The 22991-nt window shown below is 40.9% G+C and overlaps 2 protein-coding genes across 2 annotated transcripts; both read left to right on the top strand.

Moving 5' to 3' along the window:
• Positions 1 to 7482: 7482 nt before the first annotated feature.
• Positions 7483 to 12323, top strand: panx2 (pannexin 2; the record flags this gene model as incomplete). The annotated part of the gene is made up of 5 exons (XM_083893244.1): positions 7483 to 7711; positions 9120 to 10234; positions 10498 to 10633; positions 11495 to 11680; positions 11995 to 12323. 5 exons carry the CDS (start codon positions 7483 to 7485, stop codon positions 12321 to 12323), a joined length of 1995 nt encoding a protein of 664 aa, XP_083749370.1.
• A 2721-nt stretch (positions 12324 to 15044) lies between these two features.
• Positions 15045 to 22878, top strand: trabd (TraB domain containing). Its single transcript, XM_083893245.1, has 9 exons — positions 15045 to 15079; positions 15734 to 15788; positions 17284 to 17450; positions 17817 to 17957; positions 18169 to 18279; positions 18372 to 18511; positions 19739 to 19911; positions 20555 to 20651; positions 20757 to 22878. Exons 1-9 carry the CDS (start codon positions 15056 to 15058, stop codon positions 20929 to 20931), a joined length of 1083 nt encoding a protein of 360 aa, XP_083749371.1. The 5' UTR covers positions 15045 to 15055; the 3' UTR covers positions 20932 to 22878.
• Positions 22879 to 22991: the final 113 nt, after the last annotated feature.

The following is a 22991-nucleotide window of genomic DNA, read 5'->3' as shown; positions in this document are numbered from 1 at the left end:
ACAGCAGTACTGTGGTACATGGAGACGTTTTGATGAGACGGGCAACAAGCAGGACAAAAACATATAGCTCTATAAGCTGTTCATGCAAGAGTACAATCCCACTGAGAATATTAGATAAAGAAAAAGCAATAAAAGCTATACAGTTCATAGTTGTCAAAAGTAGAAATAAAAGAGGAAAAAGGGTAATAAATATGTCAGAGAGAAGAAAGGAGTGGTATTGTTAGGCCTGATACTGGAATCATTTCCTGTTGTTTGATAAGCACATGTATTTTTTATGTTGACACCATATGGTACAAAAAACAATCACATGTTTTTATACTTATACATGTTTTGAGCACTTAGGCCAAAACAGGTTTAAATTTCATGTTGTGTGAGTTAAAATATTTAACTTTGCTGTAAATACACAAACGGAATTCACATGGTTATACTATAGAATACATCGCGACTGTGTGTATATACAGTGCAGTGCATCCAATAGTATATGTTTACAAGGGGAATACTGCTTATACTATCATGGAACCTGCCACTGGTTCAATGTCTTGTCAGGTATTACCGTGTGATGGGTAGAACAGATGCAAGCCATCCTAAACGCCCATGAAAAGTGTTAAAATATAAGGGTTTTATTCTCTGCAGTGGGTTCTCTTACATGAGGGTATTTTGTTCAGTAAAGAGGACAACACTGTGGACACAGCTACAACTTTACATTATGAGAGAGCTGATCATGCAGAACAATAGCATTAACTCCTGTATAAAGTCGAAATTGAAATAGTGTCTTATTTAGAAAAATAAAAAATGTTTGGCTTCAGTGAATATAAAGGTGTGTGTGAGTAAATCATATAGTTTCTGTGCATGTTTACTACACAGGCATGATCTGTTTTTGTTAAGATTTAAGAGTGGTGCCCTTCTATTCCTTTATTAATATAAATGCAGTGTTTTTGCATTCATTCAAAATCCTTACATAGCCTATGAGATTATTTCCAAACTGTTTTTTTCCCCGTTAGTGTCAATGTTTATTGTCTTTAAGGTATACTGGACTGTTCTTAGTCAAATGAGCCCTTTGCACCGAAGCCATATTTACAGGTCACAGTGGGAAAATTATAGGTGTAATTGAACGATTTCCAAATGACTGAGTCCATTTAGCTTCCCCACATGCTGCTTCACTGTCACACTGTCCTGCCTTACACAACTGAACAGCGGCGTCATAAATGAGACACATATCACCTGTGCTTCTCACACAAAGAGTTAGTCAGCAGAGAGGCCTGCAGCAGCTGTGAGGAGGGCAGCAAAGTGTGACAGGTAAATGAACATTTTTGTGCGCTGCTCTCATTCTCTGGTCAGATTTACTTTGTTTTTTATTAGCTCAGTCAGAATTATGATTAATCGTTCATAGTCTCTCATTTCATACCTGGACATACCTGTATTTTTGTCTGTGTGTGTGTGTGTGTGTGTGGGTGCACAGAGGCAGCTTGGGACTGATTATATGCACCTGCTTCTCATCACTCACCTGCTGTATAAGTGCCTGAGCTCTTCAGCTCCTCGGTGTCAGAGTGTTCTGTTCCACCTTCTCTGTAGTCTTGGCTGCTCAGTTACTCTTAGTCCCATGGTTTTGTGGGGGAAGCACTCTAACCCCAGCACTTCCCAAACTTCACAGGTTTAAGATCACTGAGTTTGCAGCTCGGGTTGTACATCAGCATAGGCTTGAACTTATTTGAAGAGTTTGAATCTAATAGGACTTTGTTTATATTTAAATGTAACGTGCAACAATGTTAAGGGTACAGTGTGCACAATTAAGCACATGTACTCTCTCAACTCTCTTTTTCTGCTTCAAGTGAGTTGGGGAACCTAAATAACATCAGAACTCAAAATATGTTAAGTCCAAAATGGCAGCCTCTATAGAGTTGACCTAGCTCCTGGTTCACACTTCAGGGGATTATACACTTATAAACAAAACATATGGAGTTATGTTATCTTCAATTGCTGTTGTAATAAATACATCTAAAGCCTGGATAATCCCTATCAGGCCCTCCAACAACCGTGGGAGCTTCCGATTTTAGGCTAATTTGAATTAGATTGTCTGGCTAAATGATCCTGTGAAGTTAACAGGTGTGATTTTAACATCATCGGATGCATCAGAGTCTTCCTGTTTTCAAATGATAAGTATTTAACATGTTTGATATTTATGACTGAACAGCGATAGGTTCGTGAGCAGAACCCTGCAATAACCAATGACAAAGACTTGACTTGATGCTGCATACTTTTCTTTAGAACTGCAACTCATACAAGCCAAATTGATTCCATCTTCTCAGCCATGACTCAATCTACAGTTTTCACATCGTGCACACGCAACAGCTATTAACTGACTCCATGTCTGTTTATATTGTGAAGTCACGTTAAATCACATGAGTTTCTGTGAGATCGTAATCCCTGAAATCGTTTGATTAAAAGCCAAGTGTGTGGTCCTGCGTCTTGACTGGATCATCTAGTCTGTGCATTCTCGTGATATTAAAACATTGAATAAAGGTTAGAAAGTGTGTTGTGTCTGTGGTCTCCCACGTTTTTAAAATCAAGTCAGATTTGCAAATTCTCTAGTGTGGGACAAGATTACATTGTACATGCTGTACCTTTTAAATACAAAACAAAAGTGAAATTGTCTATTATCAGTATCAGGCATTCATATACAGTAATCAGTATAAATGAGTCACTGGATTTACTAATGACCAACTATGTCATTAAAGAAATTGTAAATTATAATGAGAGAAATGAGGGCAGAGTTGTTTGAATGAATAACACTTGGTTGTGTAACTAAATATACGGTAATAAACTAGGTGGATTATATAGGAAGAGACATGCTGTGTTTTCTTTTCCATTTCCCCTTTTTGCACCATTACCAAGGCACAGTTAAGACAAGGACATCATTGAGGGAGAGAGGGAGAGCTTTCTTTGCCTGCTCTGCTCTGTAACCGGCGGAAACCGGCTTGAGGAGAAAGTGACTTGTGGCTCAGAGCAGCTGACGAGCATCGGGAGCGCGCTCAGGCTCAGCTATGATACACTGCAGCTTCTCAAGCTGATGTAAAACTGCAGTGACGTAGCCTGTATGGGTTCAATTTATTGACATTTTTAATCTGTGACCTTCCACAAAACACAACACAGACACTACCTTTATTTTACACTGAAGTATTTGCATTCCTTTCTGATTTTTCTCCTTATGATTTGAGTCTATATTCTCGCCTTTTTATAATCTAGAATGCACTGTACGTATGCTTGAAAAGTGATGTATAAATTAAATGCACATAGTCTTTACCCATGTGCAGCCTCTAGAAACTTGACTTCAGCTGGACCTACATGATGCTGCTGCTGCTGCTGTTGTCTTGGATGACGTAAATAAATAATAATAACAAGTGATGTTCAGTGAGTTTGACTGACAGGCAGGCGTCGCTCCCATTCACCTTTCTGCGCGTGACCGTGAGCAGGCTCACTGTGGTGGGTGATAGGCTGCTGGGTAAACCTATCAACAAGGCAGTCACCGCCTTTAGTTTGGTTGAACACAGAATAAGTGAATATGCCGGTAGTTATTCATAAGTGATACGCTAATAAATGCGTGTATTTGTTGTTGTTGTTTTTTATTAACCATACCGGGCTTTAACCGATGGTTGAATCACTGTAACCTTTTATAACTTGGATTTGTAAATATTTCAATGCAATCAACTACAAATGAATCGCTTTCTTCAACTTGGTCCAACTGAATTTGTTTGCTCTCCATCTTTGGCACAAAACCTCTTGTCCATTTCTGCGGAAATTCGGCAAGATGGAGGGAATATAAAGGGAGGAGATGTGAAGAACGGTTGTCTCATCCCTTGTTTCTGTGGGAGAGAGAGGCAGGGCACAGAGAGATTGAGAGAGAGAAGGAGAGAGAGAGAGAGAGAGAGAGAGAGAGAGAGAGAGAGAGAGAGAGAGAGAGAGAGAGAGAGTGGGAGTGGAGGGCAAGAGGGAGAGTAAGGCGGAACAAACCGGTGTGTTCGGAGATACATGCTGTAGCTGCTCGCCCGCACTGCAGATTAACTCTCACTGTGCCGGGAGATGCAGCGAGACACGGTGAGTGAATCTTACTCTTTTGCCACTGTGCGTCATTGCTCTGTGTCTTAGCAGCGAAAGGAGAGGGAAAAGAGTGGCTTTTTTTTGGAGGGTGATCGCTTTTAAGCGTGGACAGGTAGACAGCTGATGCAGGTGCGTAGCATCTCTTCTCTCTTTCTCCCACACACACACACACACACTCACACAGAGAGAAAGAGAGGAGACAGATCAGTGACACAAACACACACACGCAACCACTGCTGGGTATTTAGAGAGCTGTCCGCTGCTGAGGTGCTGAAACAGCGGGGGTTCATCTGCAGAAAGCTGCTGTTCACTGTAAAACAATGACTCTGACACAAAGTGTGGTTCTTTCTGCCACTGTCCTGGACTTAAAGACCTGTTGTGAATACATCATCACAGAGGAGAATCCTAACACAGCTGGAGCTAACAGGACATAATGATCTTTTCCCCTGAATGAAAATGTTCAGGCAGTGCCCACATGCACTCAAAAGTGAGAACAGAACTGAAGGTGTTTTATTTTTGTCCATGCGTCCCTCTTCTATATGAACTTGAAACAGTTTGCCTGTAGTAGTTATCAGGTCAAAAGTGTCAGAGCCATGAGAGCTGAAAGTTCTTCCGTCCTCAGCTGTCTTGTGGTCCATAATGAATGAACAGTGGTCTTCCTGCTATTCCTGCCCAGGCGCGATGCTGTATAGTGGCCAAGAAATGTAGGATTTCCCTCTACAAGCACACTCGTGCCCAACTGAAGACGTAATCTGTGGGACTGGCCGTGCCAGTGCCTCACAGACACGAGTGCAGCCTGTAAGTGCTGCTCCCCTACATTTAAACATTTATCATTTCACATCCAATTATTCTTGAGAGACAGTGAGTGAGGTTGTGAACAAAGTTGTCTTGAATGACGACATGCAGTTTGTGCCGAAATTGGTGTCAACTCCCAATTTATAATCCCATATGACACAGCTTGTTTTCAGTCTCATGTGTGACCTGTAGTCAGCAATCGCATACAGTATGAATGAACCACTGGATAATGATCATGGGTAATGTTTCAAAAAAAAAAATCCTTGTTTTGTGATGTTCTCATTTTGTGGGTGAGCGGGCTGTAAAGATGAAAAGGATGATGATGCCAACTATCGCTTATCCTCATGAAACTGCAAGTCTCAAGTTACTCTGCTCGATATACTAATTGTACTTTCCAGCTCTGGACCATTAGAGAATAGGGTGTTTTAGGATTTCATAGATGAGCTCAGTGTGTGTGCCTGTGTGTGTGAAAAAGAAGAAAAGGGAGAGGGTGAGTGTTGTTGATGGAAAGGGGATGATGAATTTACTCTCCCCTTGTAGGACATTCATATAGCCTTTGCGTGAAACAAGCATGCATGCACTGCTGAATCACCCTGCACAGTTTCAGCACGAGCATTTGCATGCAGGCGTGTACGTACGCACTCTTTCAGTCATGACAAGACGTCACATTGACCGGACATCAGTGGGGTGTATTGACGAGACAAGACTTTGACAAGAAATGTAATGGAGGTCATCTGTTATATAAAGGTCCAGCGTTTGACATTTAGGTGGGGTTTATTGGCAGAAACTGACTATACAACCCAAACATATGTTTTGGGTTGTATAGTCAGTTTCTGTTTCTTCGAACGCAAACAAAGAATTGCCCCGCCCACAGAAATCTAATGCATAAATCAAGATAGAAGAGGGTGAATAAGATTGAGGAGCAGGAATAGTTATGTAAGAGTGTTAGCAGTTTTGGTGTGCTAAGGTCACTGTAGGTCCCTGATGCATTTGAGGAAAGGGGAGCTCTCTGTTTGTTGCAATCTGCAGTCTCACCATTAGATGTCACTTAGTGCGCTTTTACACGATACAGATCTAGCACTACTCAGCTCAGCACGCCTTGACTCTACATGGTTTGGGTACCAGGTTGTTGTTTTCCATTACTCCATAGTACCTTAAAAAAGGGCTTAAAACATTTCTATTCGAACAGGCTTTCCTAGGTCGTTCCTAGATGTTTTTATTCTCTTTTCTGCACTTTCTTCTCCTCCTTTAGCTATTCTTTCTTCTGCTGATTTTAATCGTGTCTGATTTTAATCGTGTCTGATTTTTCTCTTAGTCTTTTGTTTATTTTGTTTTTTGGTTTCTGTAGCACTTTGAGATAACTTTATGAAAAGTGCTTTACAAATAAAATTTATTATTATTATTATTACCTCCTTGAGGGCTGGGTCGTCACAGCACGGCTGCATGTTGTTTTATATAGGCGACACAAAGAAAAACTATAGAGGCGAGCAAAGCAGTTGTTTTCAGTGAACTGAATCATTAGAATCAGTTCATTAAAAATAATAGTTCAGTACTTCCTACATGACAGGAGTGCAGATTTTAGAAATGTCCTTGCTAAATGTCGGAGATCACATTTTCAGGACTTTTAAGTTTTTTTAACTGATCTACAGTTCGGCATTGTTTTGGTTTGATTCCTGTGTCGGACGTCCCGCTCATGACTCTTTCAGTGACGACACTCTCTGACCAATCAGTGGCCGGCAGTCTGTTGACGTCACATTTTATTATCATCTCAGCTGGTTGGAGCAGGTACTGAAAAATGGAACAGCAAAAAAAAACCAAAACAAGTAGAGTCAAACTAGAACTGCATAGTGGAAAAGCGCCATAATTCTTAGAGACTGGACCTTTAAGACGAATGGAACGTCTACCAATAAACACATGGATTCTGCTTTCATTCGTTTTCCTGGATAGTATACTCCTCAAAGATTTAACTTGTCCTTTCGTGTCCTTGCTCCGTCAAAGACAAATGCGACCACATTCACACACTCCACTGGTCAGAGAGAGGGGGATTAGTTGTCCTCAACTGCATGACCACATTAGAAAAGTCAAGGAATTTGAGGAAGCTATATATAAAATAAGTGTCCAGCTTTACTTTTTATGTTATAGACACATTTCTTTCCCTCCTTAACTGGTTTTCTGTCTTTCAGGAAAGCCTCTCATGACCAAAGCCCACTCCACGAGTCCAGAATCTCTCTCCCTGGGGATCACCAGGACACCTCCTAAACTCAGCTCATTCCTCATCCTGCCTCACTGAGTGTGTGGACTGAGGCCAGACACTAAGAGACGGGGACATTATGCCTTTTTATCTGAACTGGAAGAGCTGTGAGAAGCTGTAGAGAAACCCAAAGCACTGAAGATCTCTGATGACACAGTATGACCTGCTTCTTTGCCACACATGGTGACAGAGGCTGAGATCAGTCACACAGTGTGTGTGTGTGTGTGTGTGTGTGTGTGTGTGTGTGTGTGTGCATATCAAATTCAGTTAAGAAGGTTTTAGGGAGTGTCTGGCCTTCTCTCCAGTCTAGAGGGGGCTTGTGAGTGTCCTTTGTGTTCCGGATGCAGAACATCCTCGATCAAAACTTAGACATGGCCACAGCGCTACTTGCTGGCGAGAAGCTGAAGGAGCTGATCCTGCCAGGCTCCTCTCAGGATGAGAAAGGTGGAGCACTGGCCGGCCTCATGGTGCAGCTCAAACTGGAGCTGCCCTTCGATCGTGTTGTAACTATTGGGACGGTCATCATCCCCATCCTGCTGGTCACTCTCGTCTTCACCAGGAACTTTGCAGGTGAGACACTCAGCCACGAGAGGGGGATAAGTTATAACAGCAGCCCTTTAAAGTTCCAGTGTGTAACATTTTGGATGGCTAATTGACAAAGATTGAATAAAGTTTGTAGGATTGTATAATCACTTAAAAAATCAAAATGTTTGTAGTTGTAGCCTTTGTTATGGACTTTAGGCAAGGGCCAATGTATTTATAGTACAGCAACAGAGTACACAACAGTAGAGTACACAACCAGGGTGTGTGTCTTTGCTTTGAATGAAGAAGAACGACATTCTTGCTATTCAAAGGCCACCATCGTTCCCTGAAACATTTGAGAAAGGAAGAGGTGATCGCAGGAGTCCTTTGATTGTTATAGTTTTGTAGTCTCACCATTATATGTTTCCAATTTTTTACACACACAGATACCCTGTTTTCTGTGAAACTAGCAGAGCACTGAGGGAAGAGACATACAGAGCTATTAAGGGCTAGAGAGCAAAGAAGACAGACTGGAGATATGACGGCATGTATTTGTTGGGAGCGGGGAGAGAAGAGTGTTTGGTTAGGAGGGAGAGAGGACCCGATGGATGAGAGCGATGTTAGTTCTTTGCTGAGTCAGGCTCTCAGCATTTAACCAGCTGGGACCGAGCATTCAACTTTAGCAGCAGAAAGATGTGGGCGTTTAGAAAACTTCTTGGGGTATTCACTCAGGATAAGGATATTTAAGGCCCTGTCAGAGTAAAGCTTTTAAAGGAGAAGCACCCTGCACACTGTGAATCAAAAGCTTAACTGCCGTGTTTAGGTTTTTCAAAGGTTTTAAATAAAAAAATAAATGTTAACATTTCTTCAGACAGCAGTTAAAACCACTGCCACATCCAAAGATTTGTACTTGACTTGAGACTTTAGAGAAATTATAGAGCTTTAACTGGAAGGAACATTCTCACTTTATAAATCTGAGCCAGGCGGGTGCCTTGATCATTTCAAAAAGCTGCATGAATGTTGATGAAATATTATCATAAATGAAATGGAGATCAGAGAGTCTCGAGACACATCCTTGCATCCTTTAATCTTACACAACCGACAAACGTCGTACATGTGGCTATATTTACTAATTAAATCTTTGGAAAAGTAATTGAAATCATTAAAGTGTCAGTTGTAGAACCACTGAATCTTCACTCAAGTGTAGATTTCTACTGCATATTTCCAATAAATGCCAATATTTTATTTACAAATCTTCTAATTCATTTAAGTGCTTAAACATGGTTAAACTATAACCTTACTCACGTCTTTGGGACAATTCAAACAAAACAAACAGTGGAACATCATTACATCATTCTTCTTTCAGCCTGTAAATCTTTATCAAATGGTGTAATATAATCATTCAACTTGTTAAAGTTACATTTGGACTGATTCTGTGTGTCTGTACTTTCTTTAGAGGAATCCATATACTGTTACACACCGCACAACTTCACCAGAGACCAGGCACTGTATGCAAGAGGCTACTGCTGGACAGAGCTGCGTGATGCTGCACCTGGTGTGGAGTTTCACCTCTGGCCTTCACTATTTGAACACAAGTTCCTGCCCTACGCTCTGCTGGCCTTTGCTGGGATCATGTATATTCCTGCTCTGAGCTGGGAGTTCCTCGCCTCTACGCGGCTCACATCAGAGCTGAATTTCCTGCTTCAAGAGATCGACAACTGCTATCATCGAGCTGCTGAGGGCCGAGCCCCAAAGATCGAGAAGCAGATCCAATCCAAAGGACCTGGCATAACTGAGCGGGAGAGGAGGGAGATCATAGAAAATGCAGAGAAGGAGAAAAGTCCAGAGCAGAACCTGTTTGAAAAATATTTAGAGAGACGAGGACAAAGTAACTTTCTGGCTAAGCTGTATTTGGCACGCCACTTGGCGATTATCTGCCTCAGTTCAATCCCCATTTCCTACCTGAGTGCCTACTATGCCCGCCAAAGGCAGAATGAGTTCACCTGTGCCCTTGGTGAGCCACCGGACATTAGCAGCTATACAGAGCTTAAGCTCAGGGTCAACTGTAAGGTGCCTGCTGTGCAGCTGCAGCGCATCATGGCATTGGTGGACATAGCTCTGCTCTGCACGATGAACCTCATCATCCTGATCAATTTGCTGCATTTGTTTGTTGTGCGCAAGTCCAACTTTGTATTTGACAAACTGCATAAAGTTGGTATCAAAACACGGCGGCGCTGGCAAAAGTCTCAGTTCTGCGATATTAACATCCTCGCTATGTTTTGCAATGAGAACAGGGACCACATAAAGTCACTCAACAGGCTGGACTTCATCACTAATGAGAGTGACCTCATGTATGACAATGTGGTCAGGCAGCTCTTGGCTGCCCTTGCACAGTCCAACCATGACGCGACACCTACTGTGAGGGACTGTGGGATACAAACGCTTGATCCTAACATGGATCCTTCTGATCTGGCAGTGGGTGAGATAGCCATGGAGCCACTGGTCATCAAACGACCCCGCAAGAAGATCAAATGGATCCCATCCTCAAATCCTCTTCCTCAGCCTTTCAAGGTAAGGAAGTTTCTCTGGTACACTACAATGCTGTAACTCATCATGACTTCTTCAGAAACATCAGTTATTACGAAGCAGAATAACGCAGACGCTCACATCGATAAGAAACAAACCAGTAACATCACCTCTCCTTTCCTTGAAATGACTCTCGTTCAGAGCTTCTGAAAAATGTAGATCACTTAATTTCTGTTTAAATTGTTATATTTGTCTATCTAAACTGTAGTCCAAGCTGATATGTTGTGTATGTTCTTTTCTTTGTAAAGGAACCCCTTACCCTGACACGTCTGGAAAATAACACAAAACCTGAAAAACTCAAACAAATCAGACGAAAGACGGTGGCGGACAGCTTCATGGCACCGCTTCTGGACAACAAAAGCACACAACAACCACCAATTAAAGGTATACAATGCTACAATACATTACATCTGTGATGTTAATGGTTCTATACATGGGCTGTGAGAGGATTATCCCCTCCGATTGCAGAGCTGTTCGTGTTAACTGTCTGTTAGTGCATTGCTTTGGTTGTACACATGCTATCAGCTGTGATAGAAAACAAGCAAAGTAAGTGACTACAGAGTAAACAAATATCATATGGTGTGATCCAATGTGTGTGTGTGTATGCGTGTGTGTAACAGCTTGATTCTGCTGATTCCAAGAGGCCACAAATCAGTTAATGCTGCTTTAAAGCTGTAGTGTGTAACTTTTGAATATAGAAAAATCTATTAAATTCAAACCGTTGATGTGGATGAGTTCATACAATTTTGATGAAGCCTATCAGCTCCACACAACTCTCTCTAATGTTTCTCAGTATAGCGAGGTTTAAATCTTGTTGTCTGGTAACATTCCAGTGCTGCAGACAGGAAGTGATTTGTTTTATGTCAAGACAGAGGGAGGCAACAGCAACATTGCACGAGTAAAGCAATACGGCTGCATACAGGTTTTTGTATGACCGAAAACACAAAGACGTACCCACAAAAAGTTTAAGAAGTGAGTTCTACTGCTTAAACAATCTGGTTAGGATGAGCGTTTTTGTCCCCACCTGCCCCTGTACTGCTGCTGTATACACTCAAATGCTCCCTCTGACAGGTCTGATTGTGTTGCTTGATGGAGCTCATTTTCAGATTAAGAACACAGCATGAAAGTAATATTACATAGTGTTCATGAAAACCAAGTGGCAGAATAATAACCGTTAAGCACTGCAGCTTTAATGTCACCGCAGATTTCTCTCGACTTTAAAATCTACCCATTTTTTTCTTGCAGAGCTGAATGTGGTGGAGAAAAAGCACACGCGTAACTTCTCGCTGGATGTCCAGCCGTACATGCTGACCATTCGTAAGCCTAAGGTGGAGGTCACAACCTCAGAGCCTTTGCCCTCACAGCACAACGTGGATACTGTGTACATCGAAGGCGCACATACAATTGTTCATGTGTCGGGTTCAATAACAGGTAGGCTTTAACTTTACTTGTCTCTCGTCATGCCTGATTCAGGAGAGAACACTTGAGTTCAAATATATATAAATCTTCACATTGTGTACACTAAATTCACATTTGTTTACTATGCAAAAGCATGATTTTACTTCTCAGATACAAATGGCTCAGACTGTTACATCTGGCAGCTAAATATGAGTCTCCCAGTGCAATTACTGTTGACCTTTAAAAGATTTATCTTTATTTTAACAAATAATATTTTCTTCCGAGACATTTTCTCTTTCTCTTCTCTCACATCTACCCTGTCTGGTATGTCTTTCGTGGGTCTTCAGAAACTAAGGTGTGCTCTCCAGAATCGACCATCACCACCAACTTTGCTGCAGTGACTCTGCCCACCACTACCTATGTAAATGGGATAAGCCCCAACCCACCATCCAGTGAGGATGCACTCAGTCCCAAAACCTCCCCTCCTCCGCTGGAGCATCTCGCCCCGGCAGAGAACCCTGAGATTCAGCCGCCGCCGCCACCACTGACCAAAGCTCCCACACACCAGCTGCTGAGTATACATCATACTCTCTTTGAGGAAGACGAGGGTGAGGAAAACCGTAGAGACAGACTGGCACAGAGAGCGGGGGAGCTTATCGCTGCTGGGGAATGTTAAAGACGAGGAGGAACTTTGACTGAGATTCCTCATCTTGAAACTAAACTCCTCACACACCGTGGCAGTACACTATTTATATCCAGAGCCACCTCCAATCTTTGAATTAACTCACACTTCTATGATGGGTGGATTAAGCTGACTGACGAGCTGATGATGTGATAGTGAGTGACACTTGTAGTCTTTGAAAAAATAGAAAAAGAATAACTTTTGTGAGATTATTCGCAAACAATATACAAGACATCAACGTGTAGTATTTACCTGTGTTGACTAGAATATTACAGTAGGAACTGATGTCACATTCATGTCTCAGGATGACAGTTAATCACCCTCCAATGAAACCAGCAGTGATCTAATTCAACAGGGTGCTACAGTGCAGGGTCAAACAGCTGCTGTGTATCAGTGAGGCATCAGGACAGGATTAACATCAGTGAGAGATGAGTGAGCTTTCTTTAAAAACCGTGACAGTCATCTTAGAAATGCATAAGAAGGCTGCACTATGGCTTCAGACAAAATGTATTTTACCACATATGATAACTCTTCGTCCCTTTATCACAATAACCAAGTAGAGAGGTAGCTCACACGATACTGTTGTTCAGATCTGCACAATTAATATGCAAACGATTACAATATAGTTATATAGTTGTGGCAATAAAGTATGCGCTTGCAGCATCATGTTTCACAGAAAGCTATGTGTGTATAGACACTGTATGTGACTCAGTGTTTTGTGGGGTGTTCAAAATGTTACACATGTTATTGTCATATTTCACCAATGATTAGGATTTTGAGATCTTGACTCAACTATATATGCTTGTCATTAGTAATAAGTAAATTTGCGTACTTTATAAAGAACCAGCAGAATTTTAGAAAGTGGCTTTGTGAGACAATGTCTAGATAATGTCCAGTATTATGAAATACTAGTAAAGAGGTTAAGTTGATGTTATTTCTTTTTATATACCTTCACTGAGAAACGGAGCTGGACTCATTGGTGAGTTATGACGTCTTTGTGCTGCAGGCTTCTAGTAAGAATGCTGTGATGTGAAATGAATGTTCTGAGTTGTCCCTCACTGAAAGGTTTATATTATATCCTGACATTTCTATAGATTGCCATCTGCTGGTCCCACACAGTCCAACTTTCTGCCAATACTTCCCCCTGTCTCACTTTGTCCTTTCATCTGGTTGACAGCCAAACATACCCACAAAGGAATAGGTTTTTCTGCTATTTGTAGTAAAAGCAAGCATATAGGTTTTACCACTGGGACCAAGTGAGTGGACAAAGGGATGGGGACTATCACAACTTCCCCTAATGCATTTCTTGCAGCTGCATACATGCCAATATGACATCTAGAAGACATTAGTGCCATCATTACACACCTGCCTGAACTATAGGTGCACCTAATTGTACTATTCACATCCTCTGGGGCATTCAGTAAACACACATTAGAGATATGTGATAGGAAATAGCACTTTCACCACTACATCCAAATATCTTGTTTTGTTGATAATCCATGTCACTGTCATGATAAGAGGTTGGCTCAAACTCCTCTTGTCAAATTTCTTAAGCACACAAAATGCATCCAAAACAGCACTTTAAGACGAGTAGCATGAGTATGTGTAAGGGCATGTTATACGTTGTAACACAGCTCTGCTTATAACTAACTTTTCTGTGTGAGATGGTAGTGGAAATAAACCTCTGATGGTTTAAATTATTGTGGAAATGTGGAGATTAGAGTGCAGATTTCGATTGTAACGTGTAAAATAAAGAAATAATAATAATAAAAAAAACATGTTGTCTTTATAATAAAAATAATAAACATGTGCTTCCCTAGTACTTCCTTAAATTAATGACTAATGTACCAGAATGCACCGCTGCTGTCATTCACCATACACTAATATACTTGCAAGGAACTGAAAAATGGTTGCCAGTTCTGTTGTTTTCCCGTGGAATTGGACTACCTTTGTAGTATTACCGTGTTGTTTTTCTTTTTAAATAAATATTAGTATTTACACAGTATAGTATACTATAGTTAGTATACCATACAGGCATAATCATGTGTAATTATTAAAGATTATTTTATGACCCTAGTTAAAACCGCATTTGTAGTGATGGATGGGAACGCTGTTGGATGTGTGGCAGCGGTGTATTTGAATTGTGGGCTGCGGACCTGGCAACCCCGAGGCAGGAGTACACTGACAGGCAAGCGGGCTGACAGCTTGTTCAGTAAGTAGATTTTCCCTCGTACAACTATCATGTATTTAACCAAACACTTTGTATTTACAGCGACTGCAGTTGGAGAATAATGACATTTTAACGAGTTACTGTGACCAAAATCTAGCCGGACATACCAGGCTGCATTAGCTTGAGTTAGTTAGCTGTTGGTAGCTAGCCACTCCGATGAGCTTCGGTAAACGTAAAAGACCCGAGAAGTTAACAGCTGCTAGCTAGGTCGTAGACGTGTTCCCGGCGGAAACACTCGAATTCGGCTTGTGTGGGTTTGCTTTTCGACTCAATGACATCGAACAATTGACCCACACATTTTTTAAACGTTTTTTATCCACGGCAGCAGCTCTTTCACTTCACTCTAAAAGCATCGTCAGCAGTCATTCAGTGACGCTGCAGCGCATAGCACTGTGTTCTGTCGACGGTGTGTGTGTGTGAGAACAAGACTTCATGGTGTGAACGGATGCCCTCACTGTGTCTCATTCTGTCACACACAGCTTTCAGTGCTTCAAACATGGACCAAGACAACAACGCAGAGGTTCGTGAAAGAATAACTTTGTGTGTGCGTGAATGAATGATAGCATCGGCTGCAACAACTACCATTTAAATATGTTTGAAATGGAATATTATAATTCCATTACGTTCTGAGATGTCAGCCTCTCTGTGAAATATATTCTTAAATTCTGGTTTATCTGCTCTATGACAGGAAGCTGGATATCGTAGTTTTGTAGACAAAACAACACATTTGAAAATGTCTGCGTTTTGAAGTTGGAGAAAGCGCTGATTTAGTTTTGGACCAAACAACTACTGAATCCATAAGCAACATATTATTACTGTTAATATTATTTTGTATTTTTTTTCTCACTGTCCATGTACTTTTTTGTAAGAGTGTGTGTTTCTTTGTTTGTTTTTACCCTTTTTCAGTCATTTCTGGCATAAACACTGACTTTTCTCAGAGCAGTCAAATGAATGTGTGTGGGTGGGTATACAGTGGCAAATCATTGTGTTTTACAGAGCAATGCAATGTAAAGACAGGACACAGTGGGCAGTTTGTATGTGAAAACATGTTGTACCTGCTTTTCAGCCATTATTCCTGAACTGTGGCCTAATTGTGTGCACATATTGCTCAAGATAGCAAGTGTAATCTCTGTCTTGCACCCACTGTCTAAGATATTGTTTTGATGTGCCACAGGATGAGTCAGTCGGCCCAGCAGAAGAGGAACTGCCATGTATCCCTCCAGAACTCTGTAAGCTGCTGTTTGTTTTATAAATAAAGGGTGTATGCTGTACTTTATTTGAAAGATGGTGAAATACCCCTTAAAAAGAAATTGGTTGAATGGACACATAAGACACAGCTTTGTCTCCTGCATGATAAAAGAGCAATTACATTATTCTGGAAAAAAACTCCAGTTTATTACTAGTTGGAAAAATGCTGTTAAACTTTAATTTGGATAAGGTGGCTTTAATATTAAATATAAAGCAAGATGTGTTTAATCTGACAAACGTACAGTATGTGCTCAAATGGATACATAAAAATGTTTTCAACCAGTACATCCGCTCTGAGACTGTGTGGTGCAACTATCTGGTGCATTGGTTTCTCATTCCCTGATAATCACTTGACATCGCCCAAGATGGAAATTAGTCCTGATGCAAATACATCTGCTTCACAGAAACCACAGATTTAATTCCCAGGCTCACATAGAGTACCTGTCTGGAGTTGAAAAATCATTCTTCTCTTATCATTAGACTGTGTGAGGTTTATGTTACTGACCATAGGCTTGCATGCAAATTGCTAAAGCAACACATACTTAGTGCATACTAGCAATTTAAAAAGTGAAACCAAACACAGGATAGTCAGGTGATGTGATGTAGCAAAACTATCAACAAATTAAGTAAAACAGGGCAGGATAAAACAAAAAACAGGCAGACTAAACAAGGCCATTTAACTACGAAAATAAAAACAAAAAAATAAAATAAGATAGTAATCAAATAGGGAGTTATGGTAAAGCTGGGCATACACTGCGATTATTTTCAATCGTTTTGTAAACCTCCAGCTCAAACTATACAACTATATCGCATGAGCATCACACGATATATATGCGCACACTATACTTTCTGATATTTGGATGCGATACCCTCACCGGAATTTCAGGAAAAACAGGATTGATTGGGAGCTGGTTGTGAGGGGCTTTTGGTGCTTGTTATCCAATGTATACTAGGCAATGCACGTTGCACGGTGAGGCTGAAATTCAGCCTGATCCCAAAAAATTGTCACACAAGTAAAATTTTGGCTCAAAATGAGCCTTAAATTGCACAGTGTATGCCCAGTTTTAATTGTCTGCGCTTATATGGCGCTTTTCCGGTTGCTTGACAATACAGCAGGCAACGCTTTTTCTTTCACACATTTTTTATACCCATTGACGCACTGTAGCACAGCTGTCAGGTTATGTGTCTTACCCAGGGACACATTGGCGCGTAGACTATTGGAGCCTAGAATCAAACACTCAACCCTCTAGATCAAGGACGAATCGCTCTATCACTCGTCCACCATCACCCACACATTTTTGTCTGTGTGGGTTTCAGTTGGGAAAGGTTTTGAGTAACACAATAAACATGCTGAAATACAGATACAGCATAAATTTAGCCAAATATTTTCCCCACAATATATGCATATATGTATTTATTATTTTAATTAATATCTCTTTTACTTAAACTTAATGCATTTCTGTTGTCACTGTGAAGCCGATGGTGAAGCGGTGGAGCTGCTTTGGCAGATGCGAGCTCGGCGTCGCCAGTCGTCTCCTGAGCTCCCAGAGACGGTGACGTGTCTCACTGCCCCTGATGGCAGCCTCCTGTACCTGGTGGGCACCGCTCATTTCAGTGACAGCAGCAAAAAGGACGTGGCCACGGTGAGCCAATGAGAACTTACAGGAGAATTTGTATGGAGCAGAAACACATTCACACCCTTCTAAGATGTGATAGTGTGTTAGATGTCACCGAAATAATGGGTGAAAGGGGAGAAATGTTACGGAGTAGCACCTTGAAATGATGATTAGTCGCCTGATGTGTCGCCTGAATACTTTAATTAGGTTGGCATTCCTATTTTGCACAGCATAAACTTGTCTTCTTTCTTCTACATTGATTGTTTTGTCTGCACCAACTCTTTCAATGCTTAATCTTCATTTGCCTCCCTCATACCCACTTGTTCTCTCCTATTCTGTCTCTTATCTTGGGTTACAATTGCTAACTGCTATTTCTCTATTTCTCTCAAACAGACAATCCGTGCAGTGCAGCCAGACGTGGTGGTGGTGGAGCTGTGTCAGTACAGGGTGTCTATGTTGAAGATGGACGAGAGCACACTACTGAAGGAAGCTAAAGACATCAACCTTGATAAGGTTCAACAGGCCATCAAACAGGTCAGGGTTTCAGAATGGTAGACAAATAATGGTGCTGATATGATCCATAGAACAAGCAAGGGAAAAGGTTTACACTGAAATATAAAGCACTGTTCTTTGTTGCACAAGTAGGATCAAATGTTTTTTTTATTTTTTATTTGCTAAACTAAAAAACATACCATAAATACATTCTTAATGCATATGTTTTGTCTGTGAATGCTGTGTTTGACAGAATGGGCTGATGTCTGGCCTGATGCAGATTCTCCTGCTCAAAGTTTCAGCTCACATCACAGAGCAGCTGGGAATGGCTCCTGGAGGAGAGTTCAGGGAAGCATTTAAGGAGGTAAAGCATACACAAATAAGTAAGAAAGTAGTTGATCCATGTTTTATTTGTATGTTCTCTTTTTTAATCTGGTAGTCTTTCCTTCCACGCAGGCTGGACAGGTGCCCTTCTGTAAATTTCATCTTGGGGATAGGCCGATCCCAGTGACCTTCAAAAGGGCTATTGCTGCTCTCAGTCTGTGGCAGAAGGCGCGCCTGGCCTGGGGTCTATGTTTTCTGTCAGACCCAATCAGGTAAAAGATAATTTTACCTGTTGGAATGTTCACCCACACATAGTGCTGATGTCTATCATATCTGATTCTAATCAGAACTACAGCATTGCATTTGCTTGAAATTCACCTTGGTGAATGGGATACAGCTTGATGACACATATATGCTTTAGACGCCGCTGAGTGGATTAATGACGAGACGAAGTGGCCCGATATCCACTCGTACCGGATCGACATTCCGAGTCTTTATTCCAACGAGAACTTAAAGTCCTACACGACTCTGGATGCTTATGAAAGTGAACTATTACAGTATTAGCAACACAACTTGTCCATATTTTTACCGGCTGCTTCCTACAGCTCAATAAACTACCGTGGGAAGGGCGAGCAGAACAAGTACGGTGGACAATGTGAGTGTCTTTAAGAGGTTTTATTCTTCACACAACTTAATAATCCGACAATTTCTGATGATCAGTTACAGATGAAAAACAGGAAAATATACATGCTCCATACCTGCTGGAAAGTTTTACACAACTAGTAAAACAACTGGAGTACATTAGCTTCTAAGCTACAGTAGTTTGACTTAAACCTGAGTTTAATCATGCTGTTGCTCTCAAACATTGTTTTTTTAACATTGTTATGCATAGTAATAATTACTTAATTCATGTTAGCTTGTTACCTGATGCCAAAAATTAACGTAACGTTAACTGATATGGCGTGAGCACGGCAAATTCTTGCTTCTTTTATTTGCTCGTTCCAGTCGCTCCTCCTGATGTCTTGCAATCAAAGCCGTCTCCGGTTAGCCTTGAAAGGGGTGCAACTCGGTATCCGGTAAAACTTCAGGCTTTTGTCTTGTTTGTTAAAACGATTAGTGCAACCGACAGCACAATAAGACATGTTGTTGTGTTGCTCACAATAGCGCTTTCTGCAACCGACATGAGCAGTAGAGAGAAGGTTATGCGCACGTGACGTAGGCTGCCAAGGGGTCTATATGTGCCTGTTTTGTCTGTAATGTTGTGTTTGTGGGGATGGAAGTTGCTCTTTTAGCAATATGCCTGTCACATTTATACTGATATCGGTTGCACTTCTTATCCAAACACTGCCACTGCCAGTTGGCACTGTGCCCTTAGTAAGTCACCTGCTACCCAAAATGGCAAAAATGTGAAAGTTTGTTTGTCTTACAATGTGATGTTATGATGTGTGTCGGACTTCTCTCCAGCTGACTGCATTTGACTGTGTGTCGTTGTGTTTCAGTAAAGAGGACGTAGAGAAGTGCAAACAGAAAGACCTGCTGGAACAGACCATGTTGGAGATGATCGGAGAGTTTCCTGCTCTCCATCAGACCATTGTGGCTGAAAGAGACATCTACCTCACTCACACACTCCGCCAGGCTACACGCTGTGTGGAGGCTCCCCCTAATGCCCAGAGTGAGTATTGCATTTTAATAATGAATTATTAATCACATCTTTATTTGTTTCATCTTCCAGTTATTTTCTTCTTGACATACTGTATGTCCTGGTGTGTTCCTACAGAATATCAATATCAATGGTTGTATAAAGTGGCCAAGACATTGATATCCACACTTAAGTGTATAATCAGCTACGTGTTGCTTGAAATGTCACCTACACATCATTGTTCTACCGAATTATATCAAAAGAGCTGCTTTTACAATATTCCTATTGGATTACAAAAGTTGCTACATCCTCAAATCCACTTGATGACGAAATCCACAGATTTCTTTTCAATGACCATCCACTGTGCCCTAACCTGACGTATCAGGAAGATGCATCAACTGCATTGCTGGGATGAGTCCGTTCAGCTTTCTCTTTGGTTAAACACTGCAGATGTAGGCCATGATGGTGGCGAGAGGTCGTCCGCTTTCGAAAGCAGGCTGTCGTCCTTGTTTAGTTATGTTGCCGTGCTTTATCATATCTGCAGCATTGTTGGTTACTCCAATCAATGGGGCTGACACAACCCTTCCTCACAGCTCTATGAACTGGTCCAAGAGCAATGGTTTAAATTGTAGGGAAAATGCTGAGTCATATTGGAGTTTAACTGTCTGTTTTGCAGAAGTGCCTGCTGTGGTCGTGGGGGTCGTAGGTATGGGTCATGTTCCTGGCATAGAAAAAAACTGGGAGAAGCAGCTTAACATTCAGGAAATCATGAGGTATGTTAATCTTGTTCTGCGTGTGACACGTTATATACATTCAATTGTACATTCTCACTGAGATGTAAAACAGCTGGTCCGTGTGTATCTCTGTCTCTTCCTCAGTGTTGCACCTCCCTCACGTTTTGGCGGGGTGATGCGCACAGTCATAAAGGGCGTCATGATGGGAATGCTGGGATATGCTTGCTACCGTGCAGGAGGAAGTTTGGGTAGAACCTTACTGTCTTTACCTGCTATTCAATCAGTAGTGAAGACTCTGCGACCACCACCCCCTGCTTGACCATGCCATCAGTGACATGACCTTTGATTATTGAAAAAAAACAATGCATTGATCACTTGTGGCCTTAAAAACAGGAGGTGAAGATGGAGAAACTGATTTCCAGCCAACACAATGAACTAACATGGACCTCATGGGGTTTAGAGCCTCCCATCTGGTATTGATGTCCCTGTAGACACAGCAGGGATGTACTGCCAAAGATACCATGACAGTACTCTTTTGAATCTTTTTTTGAATCATATTTTGTGGGATGCCTGCATGTTGTCATGTTTACAAATGCCAATTCCCCAAAAAATTATTTACCCACCAATCCATCACAATGACTTACACGCAGATTTGATTTGACAAGTTCTATGAAAAACATCTTCCATTACCTGTCCTGATATAATAGATCCACTTTATCCGAGAGGCACGCTTTTCTAATGCAGTTTCCTTGTTCCTTCCTCTATTCTTGTGCCAGCTAGCATGTTAGGTTCTTGGCACAATTCAAGTCCAGCACATCAGTGTTGTATTTTACATGCAGTCTATGGGAGGGTAAGTAAAATGGCAAGTCAGTTTTAATTTCATCGGTTTTTAAAGTTGGCAGATAGAATGACTCAACAAATGTCAACAAATGTCTGAATTGGAGGGTTGTCTATAATTTCCTTGTTTTTTTTTTTGTTTTAATTCCAGTACTTTAGATCTATATGTTTCAATTCTCACTCACAACATTACAATAACATGTGTACAGTCCTGCCCACATCAACAGACAAGTGCCTCATATTGCAGCTGTAAGGGCTATTTGTTAACTGAAGTGAATGTCAAAAATGTGTCAATGCAACTTTGTAATAATCTTTTCTTTTATTCATATGACAAATGGTTGACAAACTAGATAGATATTATTGACCTAAATACAGACATCTGTTAACATTTTTGGCATCAGTTAAACAATACCATAGCCTGTTATAGTCTCTCATACTGTATGTTGTGTTTAACAGCTGACACAGGACAAGCTTAAATGTGCCTCACATCATCAACAGTGTGATTTTTATATTTGATCGTACCAACAGTATCAGGCACCTTCATTCTTGACACAAAAATATGCACCAACGGAAAGCCATCTCCAAAAAAGTTTTCACATGAGAATATCGGACTTTAAACACACCAGCTGTTTGATCTCATATGATATATGCATACTCACTTCCTGGCCTGATTGTAAAATTGGATTAGTAGATAATAGATGATTTTAAATGTTTAGGATATTGACTTGACTAAATAGTGGACTTGTTTTGACCATTATGAAGGATATGGACAATGTGGGTTGGTCTGAGTTGGGAGGTTAAGCCTTACACTACTATCACTGCTGCCTTTAACCCTCGGATTGCTTCTGCTGAGGCGTGATATTACCCATAATGATCTGTGTCCACTGCTGTGCAGAGTTTATTACTGCACGTGTTAGAACTGGATACATGATATCACTGGAACTTGTGTTTTAGATGTCCCAGTAAGTTCAAAAGTCTAGATGGATGATATGGTTACAAGGTTATACCAACACCAATGTCCTGTTTTCCTGCATTTAATTTAAAGTTCTGTACACTGCACCATTGGATGTATTTATGAGATCTATGAAAAGATCTGGTGAATTAATATGGGAATGATTGTTTGATTAATTAGACCCCTTGCAAATTATTCATACAAGTCTTCCATAGATAAATTGTATTAATATATATAATACTTTATATGTATATAGTGAGAACATGAATGACAGATGTGGTCAAGTCTCTCAGGCCCTCAGCACAGCAGGAAAATGCAATCAAATTGAAATGTGTCTCTGTCTCCCTGTCCCAGTGTTTCTGCATATTGATCGACTTAACCTTTCAGAGTGGCCAAGAAAACAGTTGGAATGCCTTTTATTTGTTGTAGTTTTTTTGTTTGTTTCCTATTGTTGTTATTGTTACAAAACAAACATTGTATCCCAAATATATAAAAAAAGTTTAAAGTAGATAAACTATATTTGCCTCAAATAGCCCATGTCTTTTTCTTCATGATGTATGCTTGGTGCAATTAAACTCTGACAATGTATG

The sequence above is a fragment of the Microchirus variegatus genome, assembly GCF_963457635.1.
Source record: "Microchirus variegatus genome assembly, chromosome: 8".
Lineage (NCBI taxonomy): Eukaryota > Metazoa > Chordata > Actinopteri > Pleuronectiformes > Soleidae > Microchirus > Microchirus variegatus.
Note: the sequence above shows the minus strand (reverse complement) of the source record. Positions and strands in the feature narration are given on the sequence as shown.

Coding starts and splice junctions, on each gene's coding strand:
- trabd (XM_083893245.1), top strand. CDS start 15,056: ATGGACCAAGACAACAACGCAGAG. Junction 15,080..15,733: donor ACCAAGACAACAACGCAGAG/GTTCGTGAAAGA, acceptor GATGTGCCACAG/GATGAGTCAGTCGGCCCAGC. Junction 17,451..17,816: donor GCAAAAAGGACGTGGCCACG/GTGAGCCAATGA, acceptor TCTCTCAAACAG/ACAATCCGTGCAGTGCAGCC.